The 21,347-nt window shown below is 46.4% G+C and overlaps 1 protein-coding gene across 2 annotated transcripts in view; it reads left to right on the plus strand.

The window, feature by feature from the left end:
• Window positions 1-21,347, plus strand: part of LOC111866120 (ras-GEF domain-containing family member 1B) — a 576,878-nt gene that overhangs the window by 88,836 nt on the left and 466,695 nt on the right. Inside the window, exons 3-4 of one of the 2 annotated variants that reach the window (XM_023854750.2) lie at window positions 8,753-8,886; window positions 9,781-9,874. In XM_023854750.2, coding sequence (XP_023710518.1) covers window positions 8,753-8,886; window positions 9,781-9,874 — 228 coding nt within the window. Of the gene's footprint in view, window positions 1-8,752; window positions 8,887-9,780; window positions 9,875-11,037; window positions 13,594-21,347 lie in introns of those variants that run through there. The other variant, XM_023854748.2, reaches the window with a different exon arrangement.

Consider the following 21,347-nt stretch of genomic DNA (forward strand, 5'->3'; position numbering starts at 1 on the left):
GGGAAGTTGAGGTATATTTTCACCATTCTTGACCTTGGCACTAGGTGGAGGCTAGTGGTTAACTTGACGCCCCGGCCGCTTTAACCTCGAGAAAGAGCCCCCAGTATCCATTGGACAGGAACCCATAATCTTTAATTGAACGTATTTTGGGCTCTTGGTAAGAAGGGCTGAAGTCAAAGCTCATTATGAGGGACATAATTTGAGGGGTTATTTATAACTTACAGTCTAAGCAGTACCTTTTTTCTTCCATTCCAATTTGAATCAAATTATTCGCGAGGGGATGCAACTGGCGTAGGCAGAGGAGGCTAGAGCAGCGGTAACGCGGTTGTAGTTTCTACACGACAGATATGGGGAACGGCGTACCTAGGGTTCATCTTCCGGTGTGGGGGGGCGTTGCTTTGGAAAATAATACAGATCCATAATCGCCACACACAGCCCCTACTTCGAGGCAAATGTTCCAAACGAAGGGTCCAGTGCCCCAGAGAGGCGGAAGGTGAAGCAAGCAGCACAGCGCCCTCACCGCTTCCGTGCCTCTCCCACTCTCTTTCATCCAGTTCTCTTCCTCTTCCTTCTTCATTTCATCTCCTTTTTGTCTTTCTTCCCTTCTTTGTGTCTCTCCGTATGGCTTTAATCTCTTCCTTATTTCAACCTTTATTTTTCTGAATTTCTCTTTATTCTTAATTATTTCTCCTTTTCTTCCTACATTCCCCCCCCCCCTTCTCTCTCGTTATATCTGTATTTATTTTGTTCTATATCTTTCTCATTTCCCACCTGTTACCGCCCTCTGTCTCCCCATTTCTCTCTCTTTTACCTCTTCCCTCTCCGTTTCTAACTTTGTGCTCTTTCTTCCTGCCATGCCGTAGCTCGCAGTTAGCCGTTGTTGCCCAGGTTCGATCCCGGGTCGCGTGGGGTAGGTTTTCTCCTAGCGGTTCGGTTTTTCCAGACAATTCTCATTCCACCGCACATCATGCAATTAAGTAAATGAACTGTGTCAGCGTGGGATGTGTTCATAATGTTTTCCTGTATTGCACTGACATCTGGAGGCAGGAGATGAAGTCTGAGCACTGCATAAGGCAACGGTCCGGGCGTGTCGTATCCATGGCAACTGCACAAGGCTCTGACCTGGCCTGCCCGTTGTTACTTGCTGTTTTTATTGCCTTTCTTTAAAATAGCCAGCAGTAATTCTCATATGAGACGGAAGGAGCGATATAAAGATATCGCCTTTTGAAACAAGGCTTCTCAACTACTTCGTATAGTGATCCAGAACTCGTTCCCGTTGTTTTCCGTAAGTACTTAATGCCGGGAAAACACTGCGAAATAGGCCACGACAGCTTCTTAAGTACATGTTTACCGACCCGGCCGTTTGTTTCATCCGCCGATATTTTATCTCCTTAGTAGCTGGCCCATGTTAGGAGAGTCTCTTGTCTCCACGGCATGGCGCATCCTCAGGTTGCGGATAGCGGAGACGCCCCCCCCCAGGTATGGAGAGCAGCTGCGATTAGAGTAAATGAGCAGTCGCGGATAGGTGATCCTCCAGCTTGGGGGTAGGGGGCGGGGCTAACAAATCCTCGCCGAAAGAAATAATCGTGTTACGAAAATGTTCACAAAACCTCGGACCTGGCCGGATCCTCTGAATAAACGACCTAGGCTAAAGAAAATGGATATGATACGATGGAATGGAATGGATTGGATTGATCTAGCTCAGGATAGGGACCTGTGGAGGGCTCTTGTGAACATGGTAATGAGCCTTCGGCTTCCATAAAATGCTGGGAAATTCTTGAGTAGCTGCAGAATTGACGGCTCCTCAAGAAGGGCTCAGCTCCATCAGTAAGTAAGTAAGTAGTGTGGCGAATGACGTTGTGTCACCTGCGGAAATGGTTTGACGACACAGAGAGCAGCTGCTGGTCATGATGAGCGAATTACTTTGAAATGAGAAGGACGGGCAGTAGGTTTAGAAATGTTATACTGTAGCGTTACGTTGTGTGTAAGACAATGCTCATTACTATTATTCGGTTTGCACTGTTCCGGTACGGGCACACCCTGCGTTTGCTTGTGCTACATGTGTCAACCTATCACGGCCATCGTCACGTACACAACTTTCCTGGAATTGGTCTGCAGGTAACGTTAATTCCGCTGGATGGTTTAAATTGTGATATTCTTGATTTTGACCCCATGAAGTCTTGTATGTGGTTTAGGAGGGAGTGACTGCCAGTAGGCTCCTTAATAAGTCTGGCACACACGTGCAAGAGGACACGGTGTCGCAACCCAGAACAGTCTAAATATTCATAGGAATGAAAACCTCAGATGTTGCAAGGACGGTTGGTGTTAGTCCGTTAGTTTGTTAAGTAGTTTCCTGTCTTTTCTTCAGACGCTCGTGTGTAACGTTTCAGCAGTTGGAGTCTTTCATAATTCCCAGCGTGACTCGAATGTAATCTAGGCTTATGTATGCCCTTCTCCAAATATTATGTTGGTATAGCCTTGGGACGTTTCACAAGTCCAGACTTAACCACGATGAATGTGCGAACTTATTCATTTCTGTGGCCTCCATGCGCTAACAGTAATGGCGGCTGATTTATATTCGTAGCGTGAAGCAGCCAGATCCTGTTTCAACGAACTCTCAGAAGCCTGAGGAAGCGACTCTTTGTCTTTTCTTTCTCCCCTCACTCCTGATGACGGAAACATACAGTTTTCGAAACGTCTGATATGTTAAATACAGCATTACTTCGGATATTAGACGCCCTTGAATTTAAGACGCACCTCAATTTTTCAACGGGGGGAAAATATGAAAATTGTGCTTCTTATATTTGAAATAATAAGACATATCCCAGAAACTGGACATTGCTAGAATCTTAACCCGGCCACTAACTACGAAGGAGAGACAGTAAATAGGCCGTAAATGGACATAAAATACAAAATATGTGATATTCGAACCTGGAAAAACGTTTATTTCTCGACATATCCTCCACCTACACTGATACACTTGTCCCATCGCTTTACCAGTGCGCCGAAACCCGCAGCACAGAAGTCTCAGCCACTTCCGCACCTCTGTTTCAACCTCTTCGTCATCAGCGAAACGTTTGCCACAAAAATGGAACCGCTTTACGTGACAAACACTTCCCACCAGAAACAGGAAACACTTCTTTATGAATATCCTTTGCATTGAGTCATTTTTCCCACAAAAATATACGCACAACAGAATGTTGCTCATCGGTAGTATAGCCCTCAAGCACGGTCGCCATTTTGACTACTGAAATTTGCCTCTAAACATGCGTGTCTACTGCCTAGACTGTTGTGAAGTTGGACTGTGCTGCTACCTAGTGATACACCTAGAAATCCTGCTACTTCCATTACATCTGTTTTACTTACATTTGTAACCTATTTACCGACTCTTCCTCCTACATGCATTGATATTTTTCGTGGTCTTCCTCAGCCTTCCTAGAGAGATAATAGTACCTTGACGTAGGCCACCTTTACCTTTCTCGCTCCAGGCTAACAACGGGAGAGGAAGCCACCTCGATGAGGCCAGGACAGCTTCCTTACAAATCCTTTCCTATTCATCTTTCGTCATTTATGCCACCGTTCGACGCTATGCAGACCACGTGCTTTCTCCGTTCCTTTCGTTTACCACAGTTATTTTATCCTTTTGTTCCTAGCTACTTTCATTTGTCTCTCCAATTATTTTTCTTCATCGCTCGCTTTCCATTTTTCCCCCATTTTCTTTTGTATTTTCTATCTTCTCCCTTTCCTTTCCTTTTCCAATTTCCCCTTTCATTTTATTTCTATTCATTACGTTAATTCTCTTTCCCCTTTTCTTCTCTTCTTTATTTCTCTTTGTTCTCGTCGTATATTTTCTTTCGCTCTATATTAATTCCTTCTTTATATTCCCTATCTATTCGTTCCTGCCGGTCACGGTAGCCGAGCGGTCTAAGGCATGCACTGTCTTCGCTCGCTCGGAATCCGGGATCGTGGGTTCGAATCCCACTCAGGGCATGGATGTTTGTTTGCGTTTTTCTGTGTTTGTGTACAGGTAGAGGCCTTGCGACGAGCTGATCACCCGCCCAAGGAGTCCTACCGTATGTCTAAGATCTAGTAAACCGAAGTGAACGGAGAGTTTCATGGAGGTAGGCCTGTAGAGCCGATGGACAAGAAATCTATTCGTTCCTAATTTTGTTATTCTGCCATCGCATACTTTTTCATCCTTACTCAGTTCCATTGCTATACTTCGTACGGACTCTCTAGAGAGTGCCTGTAGACAAACTAGAGACCAGTAACAGGAAGAGTTAGAAAGAAGCGCAGTTCACAACTTGATGATGTTCCACAACGTCAATTCTCTCTTAACGTATACAGTTGCGATAAAGAGAGACATCGTGTGAACGCCGCGAAGAGTGTTTCTCCGGTATGTGACCCAGCATGAAACAGGGAACGCTGTTTTGTTCAGACGCACTCCGCAGACATTCCGAATAGACTGTAGCTCATTTGTGCACTCTTCCTACAGACGCCTCGCAATGTCCGTAATTATTTCTACAATTTTCTCTATTTCTCTTTTTACCAATTCTATTATCTGCCTGTGGCTGTTGTCTGACATGTTAATTCCTCATCCTCTCTTCGGTTGTGGCTCCTAGCACTGGCCACTTTCTGTGTAGTCCCTTCCTAGCTTCACTTCCTGCAACACGGTCGCCACCAATTCGTATGGCGTCAGGTCTGTTTCGTCTCTTCGGTGTCGACTGACAACTTAATTACCGATCCTGAACACATTTTCTGCTTTATTTATCTGTATTAATGGAAAAGAATGAATTGCCGGGGAGATGCAAGCGGGTCAGAGAACAATACGCACATCAGAGAGCAGAACAGTTTTCGCAAAATCGAATTTCCACTTGGACAAACCTGCAAGAACGATATTTTTCCCCGCCATCACTTCTATTCTTCTGATGGTGCTTTCCTTTTAAGGATTCCTCTCGCCAACGTTCTATCTCTCGTTATTTTCTGCATCTTCCTCAGGCAGTTCCCTCTCTGTCTTTAGTTCCATTATGTGCTTAGTCCAGACTCAGAGTCCTCCACCTGCTTGTCCAGCATTCTGCTGGGTCCAAATATGGTTTTTGGACGTTATCCATCTTCTTGTCTTTATTTAAAGAATTTCTTGCTTATTTTTCAAAACACATCGTTTCGGAGACTGGATCCGTCTCCTTCTTCAGGTAAAACCTACTCAGTTGGGCCCAATAGATAGAGCTAGCCCCTATCTCCCAATCTTCATCGAATTTGAAACTTCAAACCTCAACAGGTTAAGCCCGATTTATGACGTCAAAGATTTTTCCATCTCTTTTTTGTAGTTCATATAGCATTGCTTTCGGCAGCTCACAGAATGTAGCGTAGAATGGTTGGATTGTCAATTCGAAAGGGTTTGGGAGCAAGCGGTCGAGGCCTATTTCAAGGTACTATTTATTTATTACTCTACAGCTCTTTGTTGGGCCTTGGCCGCTTTTTCAGTTTCTAGATATTTTTACACGGTCGGTAGGACTCCTTTGACGGGGGATCAGCCAGTCGCAAGGCCGCTATCTGCACACAAGGCAGCACAAACAGAATAAATGCATTCCTCAAGTCGGATTCGAACCCACTATCCCAGAGTTTGAGCGGGCGAAGGTAGTTCAGACTGTGCGGACATTGTGATCGCCATGTCAAGGAACTATCCCGAAATTCAGTTAAAGGGGCTGAAGATAACCGCGAAAAATCCCAATCATTGCAGTTAGTATCGTGAACGGGATTCGAGCGGTGTACCTCCTAAATATACGTCAGGGAGTCTTGCCGCTTGAACCGATCTGCACGGTGTAAAACGTTCTTAGGTTTTTCTCTTTTTGTTTGCCGAAAATGATAAACGTGTTTGGTGCCACGACTGGTTAGCGCCTCTAAGATAAATGAAAGGAATTTGCTTTCCTGGGGTGAACGGTGAGTTTTTAATGAGGAAACGGAGAATTCTATTCACGACCGTGGCGAACCCGTGTCAAATTGACCCCCTCCCCCCACCAAAAAAAATTACGTTTCAGTAATTTGCCTCATCATCCTAGTTTGCCTCTGGAAACACAACTTGTAATTACAAGCATCGTCAGTAACGCAGGGCCAGCACAGCAGTAAGTTCAGTTACTGCAAACAGTAACCACCCTACTGCTTGCCCCCGTACATTTTGATGTGCTGGATCATTCATGAATCACCGTCATTCGACACCACAAGCCATGCAGGTTAATCTCCCGAAAGTGTAATTAAAATATCATAAATTAATATAAGATAAATAAATGTTCTGCCCTTTATGTATGAATTTTATTGCATGATTTCTAGGGCCGTAGTGACACAGTTTAAAACCGAATTTCTTCTAAATAATATATAATAATTCAGTCCGTTCCTCACAGGGAACATGTTACGTTACTACTACTAACGCCAAAGGCTTGAAGTAAAAGTCAGAGTCACTTTATGACTGGAGGATTACCGCCAATCAGTTCGTCTTGGCGTCAAACCTCTTGAGACTCACGACTAAAAATTTTTTTTTCAACTGAGCCCGTACAGTAATAGTCCTTATGTAACATTCTCTCTGACGAGAAGGTGAGTTTTTCTCTTATGAATATGCTTGGCCTTTCGTCAAGTGTACGTATCCCACATATAGCGTGTTACTGAAAATTCTTCCTTGTGCAATATACACAATATACACAATATAATGTCCTCTGTCAGTACAGGCTTTGCAGAGCAGATCATGCCTATGTTACGTATCTTAAGCTACAACGGCAGCTTAATCACTTGAAGGGTCGTAAGCTTGGCCACCGCTAAGTTTAAGTCTCTTATATTTTTTAGAGTCAACCGGTTAATGCAGTTTAGGGAAACAGTCGCTGTTTATTGTGAGAACCATAAAGGCCACACTGCATTGACAGAATGCAGAGTTTTAGTTAAAGCGGGTGGTGCACGTAGTTACCACTGGACTTTAAAGGGTTAACTTACCTGGTATACAAATCATGATAGGCCCACTGTAGGATTGTGAATAGCAAATTGAAAACTATTAAAATTGCTGCTGTATCGACTCTTGCAGTACAAACAATGGAACAAAATAATAATCTCTTGCTTCCTAGAAACAAGTTTGTTAACCTTTGACTATCGGCGATCTAACCGAAGGCTGATCATGTGAGGGACAGTAGTAAAGGACTGCGACCATGTAGAGTTCGGTCAGTGGCCACTGTGGCTATGTCAGACCTCGACTGTTCTCTGGCATGTAGGTCGAACCGACACAGTGGTCTGTTCCGTTCCATTTCACATCCTCAGAGAGAGCGCGCAGATGAATTCGACATGACCTGTGTAACAAAAACTAACATCGGTCAGAGCTTAGGCGTTTCTCTCTCTCAGAAACAGTTCTTCTGTAATTAAACATTACTTTCATTTTTTTTCGTGACGTAAAGGTAAAGGTAAATGTATCCTTGTAACAGGCCGTGAAGGCCCATAGGGTTGTGAGACATCGAAGCTCCCACATTTTCTAGACAACCGGCTCATAGATGGAGGTGAAGTTGTCAGCCTTACGCGCCGGCCTCCCTTTACCCACAAGAAAATTCCTAGTACTCATTTACGTTAGAGGCTGAGTCGACCCCAGGTCCATAGTGCGGCTGGGAGGATTAGGCAAATTTAAAAATCTAATGACCTCATCAGGAATCGAACCCGCGACCTTCCGACTTGTAACATAATTATTTACTTCATTACCTCCTTTGCCGTTTTATTTAAAACACTTTTAGAACGTTTCCAGTAAACTAGTGGATAGTGAGAAGTAAAAGGAAGATGTTCCCATGCTTAACTAATTAAGCACTACGCCATGAAGGCGTAAGGGGGAGTGGATGTATGGAGCCACGTTTTATTCACCTCGACATTAGTTGGAGGCGAGTGGTCAGCTTTACACCCTGGCCGCTTTAGTCTCAAGGGAAGAGCCCCCGGGTAGGAGGCTGAGTGGGCCTGAGAGCCGGTCTGGACGTTGCCCTGCCTGGAATCGAACCCGGACCGTCCTGCCCGTAGCCTGTCGCTATACCGACGGAGCGTGCTTTATGTAACCTGTGGAGTAACTGGTAGGTACGTAAATGGAACAGAGTGAGAGATGAAATGATGCAATTATCGTGTTTCATTAACATTTTCATCTGAACTCTGAAACAAAGTGGCCGATATATAGTATGTACTGCCCGCCCTAACAATAAAGAGAACCTCCGAGTTTCGCCAACAAACTGTATGCTTGTGTTTCGTAAGATTTCCAAATCACCGATTAGTTTTCTAACTGCATTGACCAACTTGGTTACGCAGTGTATTTCTTGTGAAGAAGGAACCAGACCTTCCCAAAGTAATGGGGAGCCGGGATAGCTCAGTCGGTACGGTATAGTGACTGGCCAGGGGCTGGACGGCCGAGGGGTCGGAGTTCTAGTACTAGTAGGGGCAAGGGTTAGCCTCTTATCCAGTGGGCACCGAGGGTCCTTTTCCCGGGGGTACAGCTGTTGGGGAGTTACGATGACCACTCACCAACTAGTGCCGAGGTCAAGGATGCGTGGGTCTATACCTCCACTCCCCCATACGTCTTATAGTTAAGCACAAGGATAGCTTCACCTTCCCAAAGTAAACTCTTTGTCTACTCCCCTCCATTTTCTCTTCTCTGACATTGTTTCGGAGGGTTGCCTCCACTTGCATTTGGATGTGGGGTGGGTGTGGGTGATTCAGTTCTTGTTGATCACGTGTCTCTCCCCGCCCGCAGGTGACAAGCCTGCTCCTGGAGGCAGAACGGCGCAAGCTCAGTGTGCTACAAAGAGAGCTTCAGGTGGCTTTGGCAGAGGGCGGCTCCATCAAAGCCAAGGAACATCAGAAGCAGGAGCTCATCATTGCCATCTCGTGAGTACTGCTGTAACTACTAGGCAATGCCACAGACGCTGCGTGCAAGAGTGACTTAAATACCGCGTGAATCTTTGCGGCTGGAGTTTTGTGTATGACTTGGAGAACACACCGCTTACAATCTTGTGGGATTGCTAATGTTTCGACAAATACTACGGTTGCCGTGTAAAAGGTGATTGTTTTGTGGGAGGTTATGAATTCCTTTACAGGTCTGTGTATTATATAAAATAATTCAGAACGCCCCCAAAAAGAAAAAAAAAAAACATGCTAATCCGAAGATTTCTATTGCAATATTTTCCAAAACTTCGTAACAGCTTCTACAATCTGTGAGACTTATCACCGAAAGCAGAAATCATACAGCCTCGTCTGTAAAGTAAAACTGACACTAAATGGAAAGTTATATCTTTATAACGCCGTGCGGTACGTTGAAAAACAATCGACGTTTCGTAGGAACATGTCGCCTCCATCTTCAGGATCGAATCCAAGCCAAAAACCAGCTTCAAGCAGTTGGCAACGATATGCGTGCTTGCTACCTCCTTCACGCTGCTCCTGCGTGAGATTATGATAACACAGTACGCCAGTAGATCCCTGCACGGCCTTGTTGTAGGTAGTAGATACTGGTTCTACCAGTATGCGTATCTACCTGCAATAGACTCTGTGCCGCCGATTGTTGTAACTTTTATGAATTATAATTATTTATAAGAGGGATTTGAGGACGGTAGTCGGTAAATAAAGCAAAACTAAAGATATCCCTGTAACAGCCATAAAGGCCCATAGGTTGTGAGACGTTGAGGGTCCCACATTATCTGGACATTTTTTAAATTGGATGTTCATGATGTGAGTGAGTTTGAGAGTACGCGAAGCCCTTATACATATGTGTCTGTCGCTTTGCAGACGTATCCAGGCGCAACATGACCACCTGGAGAAGGAGTATCGGCAGCACGCGATTGGTGTACTGCGCTGCTCCAAGAACCGCGGGTCCGGCAAGGTGAGTGCCCAATCGTTGTTCTTGTTGTTTCCTCTGCTACTGTTGCAATACAGGGTGATCCTGAATTATTGTCTGTGTTTCCGTTTATAGGACTCGGAAACCCCGACAATTATTTAGAATCAACCTGTATAATTAACAATAGCGGTTCAGATTGAGTTTCGTCTCCGGGTGGTTAGTACCCTTGCTTTGCAATCCGGAGGTATGGGTTCGAATCTCGATTTGGAGACCGACTGTTCTGAGTTCGGAAACGCCTGACCTGAGCAAGGAAATTTTCAGACGTAAAACACACAAATATTTACAGTTGAATTGGTTCTTCTGGAAGCTTACTAATTCATGTACTCCGTAAAAATTTGTTCAAATTCAATCAATTGATTTGCGGTTTTCGTGGCGATGAAAATTTGAAATGTGATCTTCTTTATTTTGACATCATGTATTCTGGCTGGTGGTTACCAGCGTTTCGGAGTAATATATTACCTCCTTTTTCGAATATGGTGGAATCATGTTCTGGAGAAACGTTGTTAATCCCCTAAAAGACTACGTCACAGCAACGACCACAACCTAAATGCATAGAACACTCTTGCTTTCAACTGTGTTTAATTTTCTAACTTACTGACTGAACCGTCGAAGTTTGTTCAACATGATTCGCTGATTGAAACAGAGATCGCAGTCAAATATGGGAAGGGGTGATCAGTTTTTCCATTCTGTTGCGGGAAGTTATTCATTTCATGCATGATCTCGCTTTCTGATCCCGTGCCCATGCACGGAACATCACGACACCACGAAAACACCCTTCCACGAGACAGCTGATCTTTTGTCCTGGAATATAAGGTCATTCACTTCATGCAAAGGTTGGGGGGGGGAGATAACCACGTCCTGTTTTAATGTCAGAATTGAATGAATTTAGCTAAAACCCTGTCGGTTCTAGGGGTGAACTAGTATTGTAGAGAGGGAGAGAGGTCATATGTGAGGGGATGTTCTATAGGGGTAGATATTTTGGGAGGGGTAAGGTATTGGCAATGACGGGTGGGGAAGAGGGCATGTGAGGTGGTTGCCTAACTGGGAGGGGAATGAAACGACGCCCAAGCACCGCTGGATCTTCGATCGGACGCCGCTAACACCACCTAGCGACAGAACGTGTAAAACAATATATATTCGAAAGGGGAGTGTGTGTTTGTGACGAGGTTTTGTTTGCGAAAATCTAGACATTGTCGCGTTATTTGTTTCTCTGTGAGTGGTGAGTCGGCAGGTGAAAGAAGCTGGTTTCTGTATCCTGCGTTTGTCTGTGGCTGCCACACGCTGTCCACCTGCCAGGAACTACTGACCGTCGGAAGGGATAATCCCACGAACAGTGGACGTGAACTTAACACTGCATCGCCTGTGCACAGTGAACAGTTTTAAGTCTTTTTTGGCTTATTATTTGGGACGGGGGAAATTTAATCTCATCTCTGAAGTGAATAAGACGGAACGTGTGACCATGGTCGTTCACGACACATTTATGAAACGTGATGAGGCCTGCGATACATAAGGGTGGGGAATGGGGTTGTAGTGTGACAGTGGCAGTGGTATGGTAGATTGCACAAATAGAAGGGGGTAAGCAGAGGGGTTGGTGGTTGAAATGTGAACCGTCATTGGGTAGTGGGGCGAATTCCATCCCTCAAGCCTCAAATCACATCAGTTAAGTTTGAAACCGCGTTACGTCACAGCAACACACGGAACTGGTGGTCAGGTGCAGAATAGGAACACAAATTAACGTTTACTTTGAGGGCGAAGCTGTGTTTGTTTGTCACGTGTCATTCTAAAAACCAATCATAAGTTTCAATTTATCCAACGTGTGGTTCCACGGAGTTGGCGCTTTGCCCCTTCGGCCGGACAGCCGTTCCGACGGCAAGTCCGGGGGGCTACGTCCCCGTCCGGATACTCAGCTAGCAAGACTAGCCGAGTCAGCACCGCATGTACCCGAAATGCTAACTGGTGCTCACGCAGGTATTCAGCGCAGTGTAGAAATAGGCCAAGCAGTTCGAGGCACTGGTCTCTTACTAAGCAGAAAGAAACAGGATAACATTAAGAGTAACGGCGCAGTGTTCCACGTATCGGACTCCAATTGTATCGCCAGACTCCCGGTAGGTGTTCATAAAACTGGTGCTCACAGAAGCCATCCGATTCCCGTGAGACCTCCAGTAGTTCCAAGTCTGAAACCGAAACCTCCCGAAAGAACAACTAGCGAAAGCTCTCTACCCGTTAGCAAGGAGGTTGCGGTACCTTCTCTGACGCCGGAATCGAAACCAGAACCCCCTGAGACAATCCCATCCGAACCCACTAAGACCAGCAAGAATAATCCGTGTCCAGGATTTGCAGACTCGAATCCGAAGGTTACTGAAGAAAGCACAACTGCCTCTGCTGACCCAGCTTCATCGTCTGAAGTTGCAGATGTTAACCCAGGCGCTGAGGCACCAAAAGCAAAGGAAGGTCCACTGAGAACATTGGCTTCGTCATCACCGAGAAGCTCGCAGTTGAGTTTATTTCTAGCCCCTATAAACGAAAGAGAGACTGGAAGAACAGCATCTCCAGCTCCTCCAAACAGAACATCTCTCTCGAATTTAATTCCACCAGAAGAAAGAGATTACAGAAGGTCTCCATCTCCACTGCACCCGGCACAGGCGTCTGAATACTTCTTACCCATTCAAAAATCGCCTTTAAAGGAGACCACTGGAAAGAAATCTCCACTGCCGGATCAGTTCTCAACTGGAAAGAAATCTCCATTGCCGGAGTACGTGCCCAGTGGATATAGATCTCCATTACCAGAGTGCATAGTCAAGAACCTCGTCCGGCAATCGTCCAGTAGAACCAGTATCCCAGAGGTACACGAACCCAGTCCTACTCCATCAAAACCAGTTAAGAAAGAGTGTGCATGCGGAGACCCCCGGAGACCTCCAACACCGGTGCGGCCCAAAAGCGTTGCCTTTGCCATTGACGACGAAGATATCCGTATACCTCCACCACCGCCACCTCCAAAAATTGTTACAAAAACTTTAGGCGTTCCTGCAGGCATCTCCAAGGCAACCAGCTGCCCAGGAATCATATATTCTCCACGGAAGGACATACTGATTGTTAAGCAGCCTCTTGCCATCATCAAACCTTCAGTTTCTCCTATTCAAACCATTGGAATTAAAAGTACAGCATCCGGGAAGATTATCATCACAGGAGCAGGGGACATCGAAGCAGAGGTTGTCAGCGTTGTTACGGCGGGGGGCGAGGTTCTCAGCGTGGTCTGTGAGAAGCAGGGTGGCGACGGCGAGCTCAGAACTGCTAGTGACAATTCGTGTGCAGTCGAGGGTAACGCCGCTAGAACTGGACTCAGATCAGATTTCAACTCCTCCTTGGCATCTCTGGTGGGCGCGTCTGTGCGAAGGTCTTCAGTTACGTCACTGGTTGTTGGGGGTTGTTGTGGAGGGTCTGAATTTGGAGGGCTAATTATTGGTGACGATATTGTTGTGATGGGAGCGAGTGGGGGCGCTGGGGCGGGTGCTAAGGGTGCGTCTGGAGGCAGTGAACCGGAAAGTTGTGGAGGTGGAGCGTGCAGAAAGATATTATCTGGAAGACATCAGCAGCAGCAGGTGACATCTACCGGACCGGCGTCGAAACAACAGCCCCAACAGTTTCAGCAGCCGAAGGGTGGAGGAGGTCCTGGGCCTGGACCGGGGGGAGAAGGAGGCACACAGGTAAGGGGTGAGACATCCTCGATGCCCTCAAAGTCTCATTTACCATCTGAGCTTCTAAAGTAGTTTTTCTGTGCGTAAATAAGTACCACGCCATGAAGACAAATGGGTGAGTGGGGGTATAGCTCCACCATTCTTGACCTCAGCATCAGATGGAGCTTCACGTCCTGGCCGCTTTACAGTCAAGGAATCCCCCCCCCCGCCAGAGCCGGTCTGGACGCTGTGGAGCACAGGAAAATCTTGCCCCTGTCAGGTATCCAACTCGGGCCATCCAGCGAGTAGCCAGTCTGAACCACTCTCAGAGTAACCACTGCTGAAACACAGGAGGATATGAAAATTGTTTGTCACTGATATACTCTTTCAGATGCTTGCATTCCTACAGTTTATGTCACGGCGCTGTCGGTAGCCGAGTTATGTACGTAGCATCACGGTCTGGATGAGGCGGTTGTACGCCAGCTTCCCCCGCAGAGGCCCGAGTTAGAGTTCGGGTCTGGTCATGTGGGATTTGTAGTGGACAAAGTGGCGGTGAAGCAGGTTTTCTCCGAGTACTTCGGTTTCCCTTCCCAATCTTCATTCCACCAATTGCTCCACAGTCACCACCATCTGTCATCTGGGACTGGCCAGTAGTGGCCGCAGCACCAAGTGGACTCAGTCTCACCCCACTAAGAATAATAATAAAAAGTCATATGGTATGGTAATTGATGAATTTGAAAGGATTTTCCTGTAAAGACTGAGGAAAACAAGGAAATGCCTCGGTCAGGGCAGCCGGTGTCCCGATCGAGATTTGAGAGCAGTACCTCTTACATAAAATTCTAAAGAGTTACTGCCGCACTAACATTCCCCGACGTTCACTTTATTTCTGTTACGTCACTTGACAACTTTCTCCATTACGGGAACTGTAGTTAGCAAATTATAACTGATTTTATGACCAGAAACCTTTAAAAATATCATGAATTATAATAATTGGCCAACATGTTTTGTATTTTTGAGCTAAAGAGAAAAGGTGTAAAATTTTACCCCATTTCATAACACTCTACTCTCTTCTTCTTGCAATTTTAGGGTGAAAAGGTAAGAGCTATCCCTATAACAGGCCGTGGAAGCCCACAGGTTTGTTAGACGTCAAGGCTCCCACATTTTCTAGACAATCGACTCAGAGTTTGGCAACCTTGCGCGCCGGCCACCCAAGATTCCTCGTACTCATTTCCGTTAGAGGCTGAGTCGACCCCAGGACCATAGTGCGGCTGGAAGGATTAGGTCAATTAAACAATCCAGTGACCTCATCGGGAATCGAACCAACAACCTTCCGGCTTGTAGCATAGTGCATATTAATTTGAGGGTAATTTTGCGAATTCTCAAGTGGGAGGTGTCTTAACGAAGTAAAAGATGGTGGAGGAGTCGTCATCAAGAAAGCATAATTTTTAGAACTACAATAGTCGAAGTGTTTCTAGAAGAATTTGTAGGATTCGCGGAGGTAAAGCTCCACGTATTCGAAATCTCGGCACAGACAAGTAACGTAAAGTTCGTGTCTATCGAGACGTCGACATCCATCCTTTCCGTTTTGCCCTGCTGAAGTTCTTGCGACTCGCGATGAAAGCGAAACTTCTAGAAGCCGCGGTACATCCGTAACATTGCGTGCTCCGTGTACCCCGCCCCCATCCCCCTTTCATCGTCCACAATGGGTAGTCATATTGTTCAAGTCCAATATATTTTATCCCCCACCATAACTACAGGAGAACAAGGGGGAGATTGAGGTGGAATACTAATTTTGTTACCAGCTGCAGTGTTCGTCATACCCGACAGCCGTTTGTTTCGCTCCATCTGGGGGCAGCACCAGACAAAATATGTACAGTGAGCATTGTCTGATAAAAATTATCCCGATTAATGTGAGCACTGCAGATGTCTGACGTCGCCTTTGTTATCAGGCAGTATGCTAATAGCATTTTCCATGACAAGAACGAGATATATCGGTCTGAATGTGGTCCCATTTCACATTCCCTGTCGTCTTTAGACACTGGACGCTAATGTTTTGTAGCATCTCGGGAAGCATATGCAATGCGGTCGCATTTCATGCGAGGGTGTAGTCCTCAGGGCTAGCATAATTCAAAACAAAGGTTTTCATAGAAATAAATTCGCATTATTTCGAACTCTGCACATAAAGTGAGACTTTATTCTGTCCCTGTAACAGGACGTGGAGGCTCATAGGGTTATGAGGCGTCGAGGCTCCCACATTTTCTAGACAATCGGCTCACAGATTGCGGTAAGGTTGTCAGCCTTACGCGGCGCCGCCCAAGATCCCTGGTACTCATTTCTGTTAGAGGCTGAATCGACCCCAGGACCACAGTGCGGCTGGAAGGATTAGGTCAACTGAAAATATCTAAAGACTTCATCGGTATTCGAAACCTCGACCTTCCTGCTTGTAGCACAGTGCCTCAACCAACTACGCTACCGCGTGCCCCGAGGTTTTATTAATGTTGTTTTAAACCGCACTATTTCGGATTCGTATGAAATTCGACCGCTCTGTATACGTGCTGCATTTACCGCGACACGGGGAATGAAACAAACGTTTCTTTTTTAATTTGCCCGTTCGCCGGAGGGAACAGGCAGAGGAGGTGACTGTTATGCTAGTCCTATTCACCTGCTTTCACCTCTGACCCTCTATTCAAGATCGTCCCAGTGAAAGGAACAATACAAATTAATTAATTAATGCAGCCACAATGGAACCCGATGTGTGCTGTACTCCATCTGCTGCAGTTACGAGGGAGTCTCACTCTTACTACTGTGAAATGACGGCTGAAGGCCGGAATATTGTAACTATTAAGGGCAGCCATTCCTAGGCAACGGCGCGGCAACGAATAAACAAGCAAGAATAGAGGAACTGCTGGAAACGATGTCTTCTATCCGGCCCTTTCCGAGGCCAAGCAGGAAAACTCGGAGGTCGTAGTCGGCGTTTACCAATTTAGAGTCTTCAATTGCTCTGTTAGAAGCCGCTACCAAGCAACGACTACTAAGGACACAGAAGACTTAATGTTTGCGGTATAGTTTTGTAGAGTGTGTAGATTAGAGAAAGCTTTGTAGTTACGAGTTATAAGCACTCAATAAATCCAATTATCAGTCCAAACCCCGCAATTAGATCTTCATTAGAAACTTGGTAGATTCTGTTTTCAAAGTACTTCCTATTTTCATATTCCGATGAGAAATTCAGGCGTAGATACAAAGGGCCTTCCTTTCGTAAGATGGCCTACACAAGGTGTGACGTGTCGTGGTTCGTTAGATGGACTTTAGGAAGGAAAAGTGGAGTAAAGGGAGTAGAGGAGAGCTGTAGTTACAACAGTATTGATTATACTCATATGTAATTGGGAACAGACAGTCGGTGTAGTGACTGGCTATGGGCTGGACGACAGAGGGGTCAGAGTTCGAGTCCCAGTAGAGTCAAGAATTTTCTCTTTTCCATGTCGTCGAGACTGGCTCTGGAGTCCACCCAACCTCCTATCCAATAGGTACCGGGGTCTCTTTCTCTGGTGGTAAAGCGGCCGGGGCGTGAAGCTGACCATTCACCTCCAACTAGTGTAGAGGTCAAGTAAATGTGGATCTATACATCCAGTCCCCCATACGTCTCCAGTTAAGCACAGGGAGATCTGGTGAATGCGTGCAGTCATTCGATGGAAACAGTCGAAAGTGAAGTTCAAAGTGGATCACGAAGCGTTGCCACAGTAATTTTAGTGAAGGAATCGCTGGAGTCAGGACGCAACCGGAACCGGAACAGAACACAGGGGCCGCGTGGTCTAAAGCTTGAAATGTCTTCACCCGCTCAAACAATGGAAGAGCGAGTTCGAATCCCACTCGAGGCGTGGATGTCTGTCAATGTTTCTTCTGTTTATGTTGTCTTGTGTATGTAGCGGTCTTGCGTCAGAGCTGATCCCCCGTCCAAGGAGTCTTACCAACACAATATAAGCCCCGTAAGCCTAATACGAACCCAGTGAATAACGGTATATGTAGTATTGCAGGACAATTATCATTCTTGATGCATTTTAATGCATAGGCGAATGAAGGTAAGAGCATGTACTAGCCACTGTCTGTATTCTAAACAGCAGGATATGAATGTTCTCAGGGTTTTCCGGAACTGTGCCAAGTTCGTGTGTTCCCCTGGTTTTTTCTTTCGCTTAGTGGGGGGTGGAGTCAAACTGGGTCCACTCGGCACGGCGGCCACTGAGTGGCCTATTGTAGCCTGCCCCGGGTGAATAGGATGATGGAGAATTTGGTGGAATGAAGATTGGCAGGAGAAACTGAACTACTCCGAGAAAACCCGCCCCAGCGCCACTTTGTCCACCACAAATTCCAAGTGACCAGACACGGGATCGAACCCGGGCCGCCGCAGTGGGAAGCGAACGACTAACCGCTTTCCCCTGCGCGTGGCTCCACAGTCGGTGTGTGCTTATACTCGTACTGATTTGTATTGTGCAGTCCTAGCTTCTCAGATGTTTACTGGGATTTCGGAGGAAGCTACTGCCTCCATCTTCAGCTTAGAAGGGTAAGCGCAGCGAGCGCAATTGAATAATTAGGGAGCGGATTTGAGACCGGAAAGTTATAAACACTGATCAGGTCTCGAACCACGGAGTCGCCAGTGGGAGGCCTTTGAACTAGCCGGCAGACCATCACAAAAACCCAGAGAATGACGGCTTCGGGTTTCAAACCGCAGTTTTCCAATATCGAGTGACTTGTTCGTGTGGTGAGTGACTATTAATTTTGGTTCCATGTTTGGGCTTAATAACGAGAGATCAGAGCACGCCCGCCGCGTCGGGGGAGGGGGGGTTACATTGCTTGAAACCGATATATTTGTGCTCTCATGTGTGTGTGTGTGTGTGGGGGGGGGTGGAACACGTTGGATTTATTAGCTCTGCCAACAGAAAGTGGAATTAATGGACAGGCCGTGAGGCTGTCAAGAGCCGCAATAGAAAGGCATCATATCACGCAACATTTGCAACGTACTGCATAGGGGAGGTCCACATTGTCCCTGTGCCTCACTAATTAAGCACTATACCATGAAGACGTATGGGGCAGGGGATGTATAGATCCACGTTTTCTTGAACTCGACACTAGTTGCAGGTGAGTGGTCAGCTTCTCTCTCCGGCCGTTTTACCCCTGGACGACGTGGAGAAGAGAAAATTCTTGACCCTACCGGGACTTGAATTCCGGCCTGCAGCAAGTCGCTATACCGACTGAGCTCCTACATTGCGCCAGTAACTTAGTCAGTATATTGACTGAGCTATGCTCTAAACGATCCATGGATCGGGTTTTGATTGCCGTTATCGATTTCTTCTTCACATAATCTTTGTCCTCCTGAGCCTCCTGTGCAGTGCAAATCGGAAACCTCTCTCCCGAAGCGATAGCGACCGGAGCGTGAAACTAACAACTCACTTTCATTTAGTAATCGACGTTTAAGATTGCGTGGTGCTATACCTCCACTACCCTCTCGGTTGATATCTCGAGGTGTTTGGTTCGAATCTTGGGATGCGGAATATCTTGATACGCTTTTTGATGTCTCTTCTCAGTCCCGCAATGAATATTTCAGCACATTATCTTAAAATTGGCCACGACCGCTTCCTTCCACGCCATTTGCAATTCAGCATTTATTGTTGTCCAGTCGCTTTACGCTGTATGATGTTACTGGTAGCATCGGTACATATTTGGTTGAGGCCGGAAGGTTGCGGGTTCGATTCCCGATAAGGTCGTTGGATTTTTCAATCGACCTATCCTTCCAGCCGCACTATGGCCCTGGGGTCAACTCAGCCTCTAACAGAAACGAGTACCAGGAATCTTCATGGTGTCCGACGCGTAAGGCTGGCAACCTCACCGCCATCTGTGAGCCGACTGTCTAGAGAAAATATGGGAGCTTCGACGTCTGACAACCCTATGGGCCTCCACGGCCTGCTACAGGAATACCTTTACGTTATTTTACCCCTTTCTGTTCTGTGCTGGATAACCTCTGTATCTGATAATGAATTGTTAAATAAGCTTTCGTACAGTTCTTGAAATCTTGCTGTGAAGTATGTGTAATTACGCGTATGTCGTATTGGGCAGTTGAGTAGACCGTCGTTACGGGATTAGGCAGTTCAGTAGAGCTGAGGTCACTGGCACATGACCCCGGCCAGCGAGTAGTATCACATGAAAATGATCAATGTCTGGTCTCCTTCATTACGGGATGTTGGCTTCGCGTCGCCATGGTTACTGCGCACAGAGCGCTGTTTTCCCTATATCGAACCCAGGACCCTTGGTGGGTTGTGCAAACCGCTATTCTGAAGAATGCCTTTTATACGGTAGGACAGAGGGAACAGGGGATGAGTTCATGGAAGCACTGCTCTAGACTTCTATTCGAATCCTGGCTGGGGCACCAACTAACCTAAAAAGTTTTTCGTGGTTTTCCTCAATTTCTCCAGAGAAATATATGGATGATACCTGCTTCCTTTCCACATCTTTTCCAATTCATTATTCACTTATTATTTTATCACATGACGCCGTACATTTTGATTTACTGGCTTCGCCGTTAAATGCACTATAAAGAAGCAACTCCTCTCCACAGCGTCCAGACAGGTTCTGGGGCCCACCCAGCCTCCTATTCAATGGGTGCCGGGGGGATCTTTCTCCGGGGTAAAGCGGCCGAGGCTTGAAGCTGACTACTCTCGACTAGTGCCGAGGTCAAGAATAATAGCGTCTCTACTCCCACTCCCTCCATACATCTTTATGGCGTAGTGCTTGATTCGTTAAACACAGGGACGCTACTTTTACTGTATTTATATGGAGATAAGCGGTCTGCTTCACGCTTCTAGCCCCTTTACTTTCAGGGAAACCGGCCCCGGCACCCACCGAATACGAGGCAGGGCGAATCTTGTTCTCCTGAAGAGTTCGAACGCACCTACCAAACTACACCATGTCATGACCTGGAAAACCGTAACATGAAGTTTATAAACCGTTCTTACTTTGCTATTGTACTGCCTTCGCTCGCTCGGAAGCCGGATCTTTGGTCCAAATCCTACAAAAGGCATGGATGTTTGGTGTGTGTTTGTGTTTATTCTGTGTATATGTTGTCCTGTGTTTAGGTGGAGGCCTTGCGACGAGCTGATCACCCGTCCAAAGAGTCCTACCGTCTGTAAAAAGACCATGAAACTGAGAAATCAGCCCTGTGCTCCGAAGTGGGAGCGAGAGGACAGGAAAAGTACTTTGCTGCACTCGCAACGCAACACGCTGAGCTTCCGAGCGCTTCGCTTCACGCCCGACGCATGATGGGAAATAATTAAAAATACGTCACACGTTCCCATAATCACTCTTGACTGCCCATCCAGGCCCACTTGCTTAATTACATTATGTAGGGAACAGAATTTTTTCCCAAATTTATTTGCATCCACAACCCCTCGCCTCCCTGCCTTCATCAGGAAAATATTCGTGTCCTCATGCAGCAGCTGGCTCACACTAGTTCTGGGGCCCACCCAGACTCCTATACAAAGGATACGGAGGACTCTTTCCCCTAGGATAAAATAATCAGGGCATGAATGGTGGAGCTATACCTCCGCTTCACTCCATGCCTTCATGGGATACTGCTTAACTAAGCACAGGGACAAATCTACCTTTACGTGTTTGACAAGCTAATAGTTACTCGGCGAGTCAGGAACTCCACCGCCTTCTATGGGCACCGGAATTTTGTTACCGTGGCGTCTGGGGTTCTGGCCACGGTAAGTAAGTAAAGCTATCCCTGTAACAGGCCG

The sequence above is a fragment of the Cryptotermes secundus genome, unplaced genomic scaffold, assembly GCF_002891405.2.
Source record: "Cryptotermes secundus unplaced genomic scaffold, Csec_1.0 scaffold318, whole genome shotgun sequence".
Lineage (NCBI taxonomy): Eukaryota > Metazoa > Arthropoda > Insecta > Blattodea > Kalotermitidae > Cryptotermes > Cryptotermes secundus.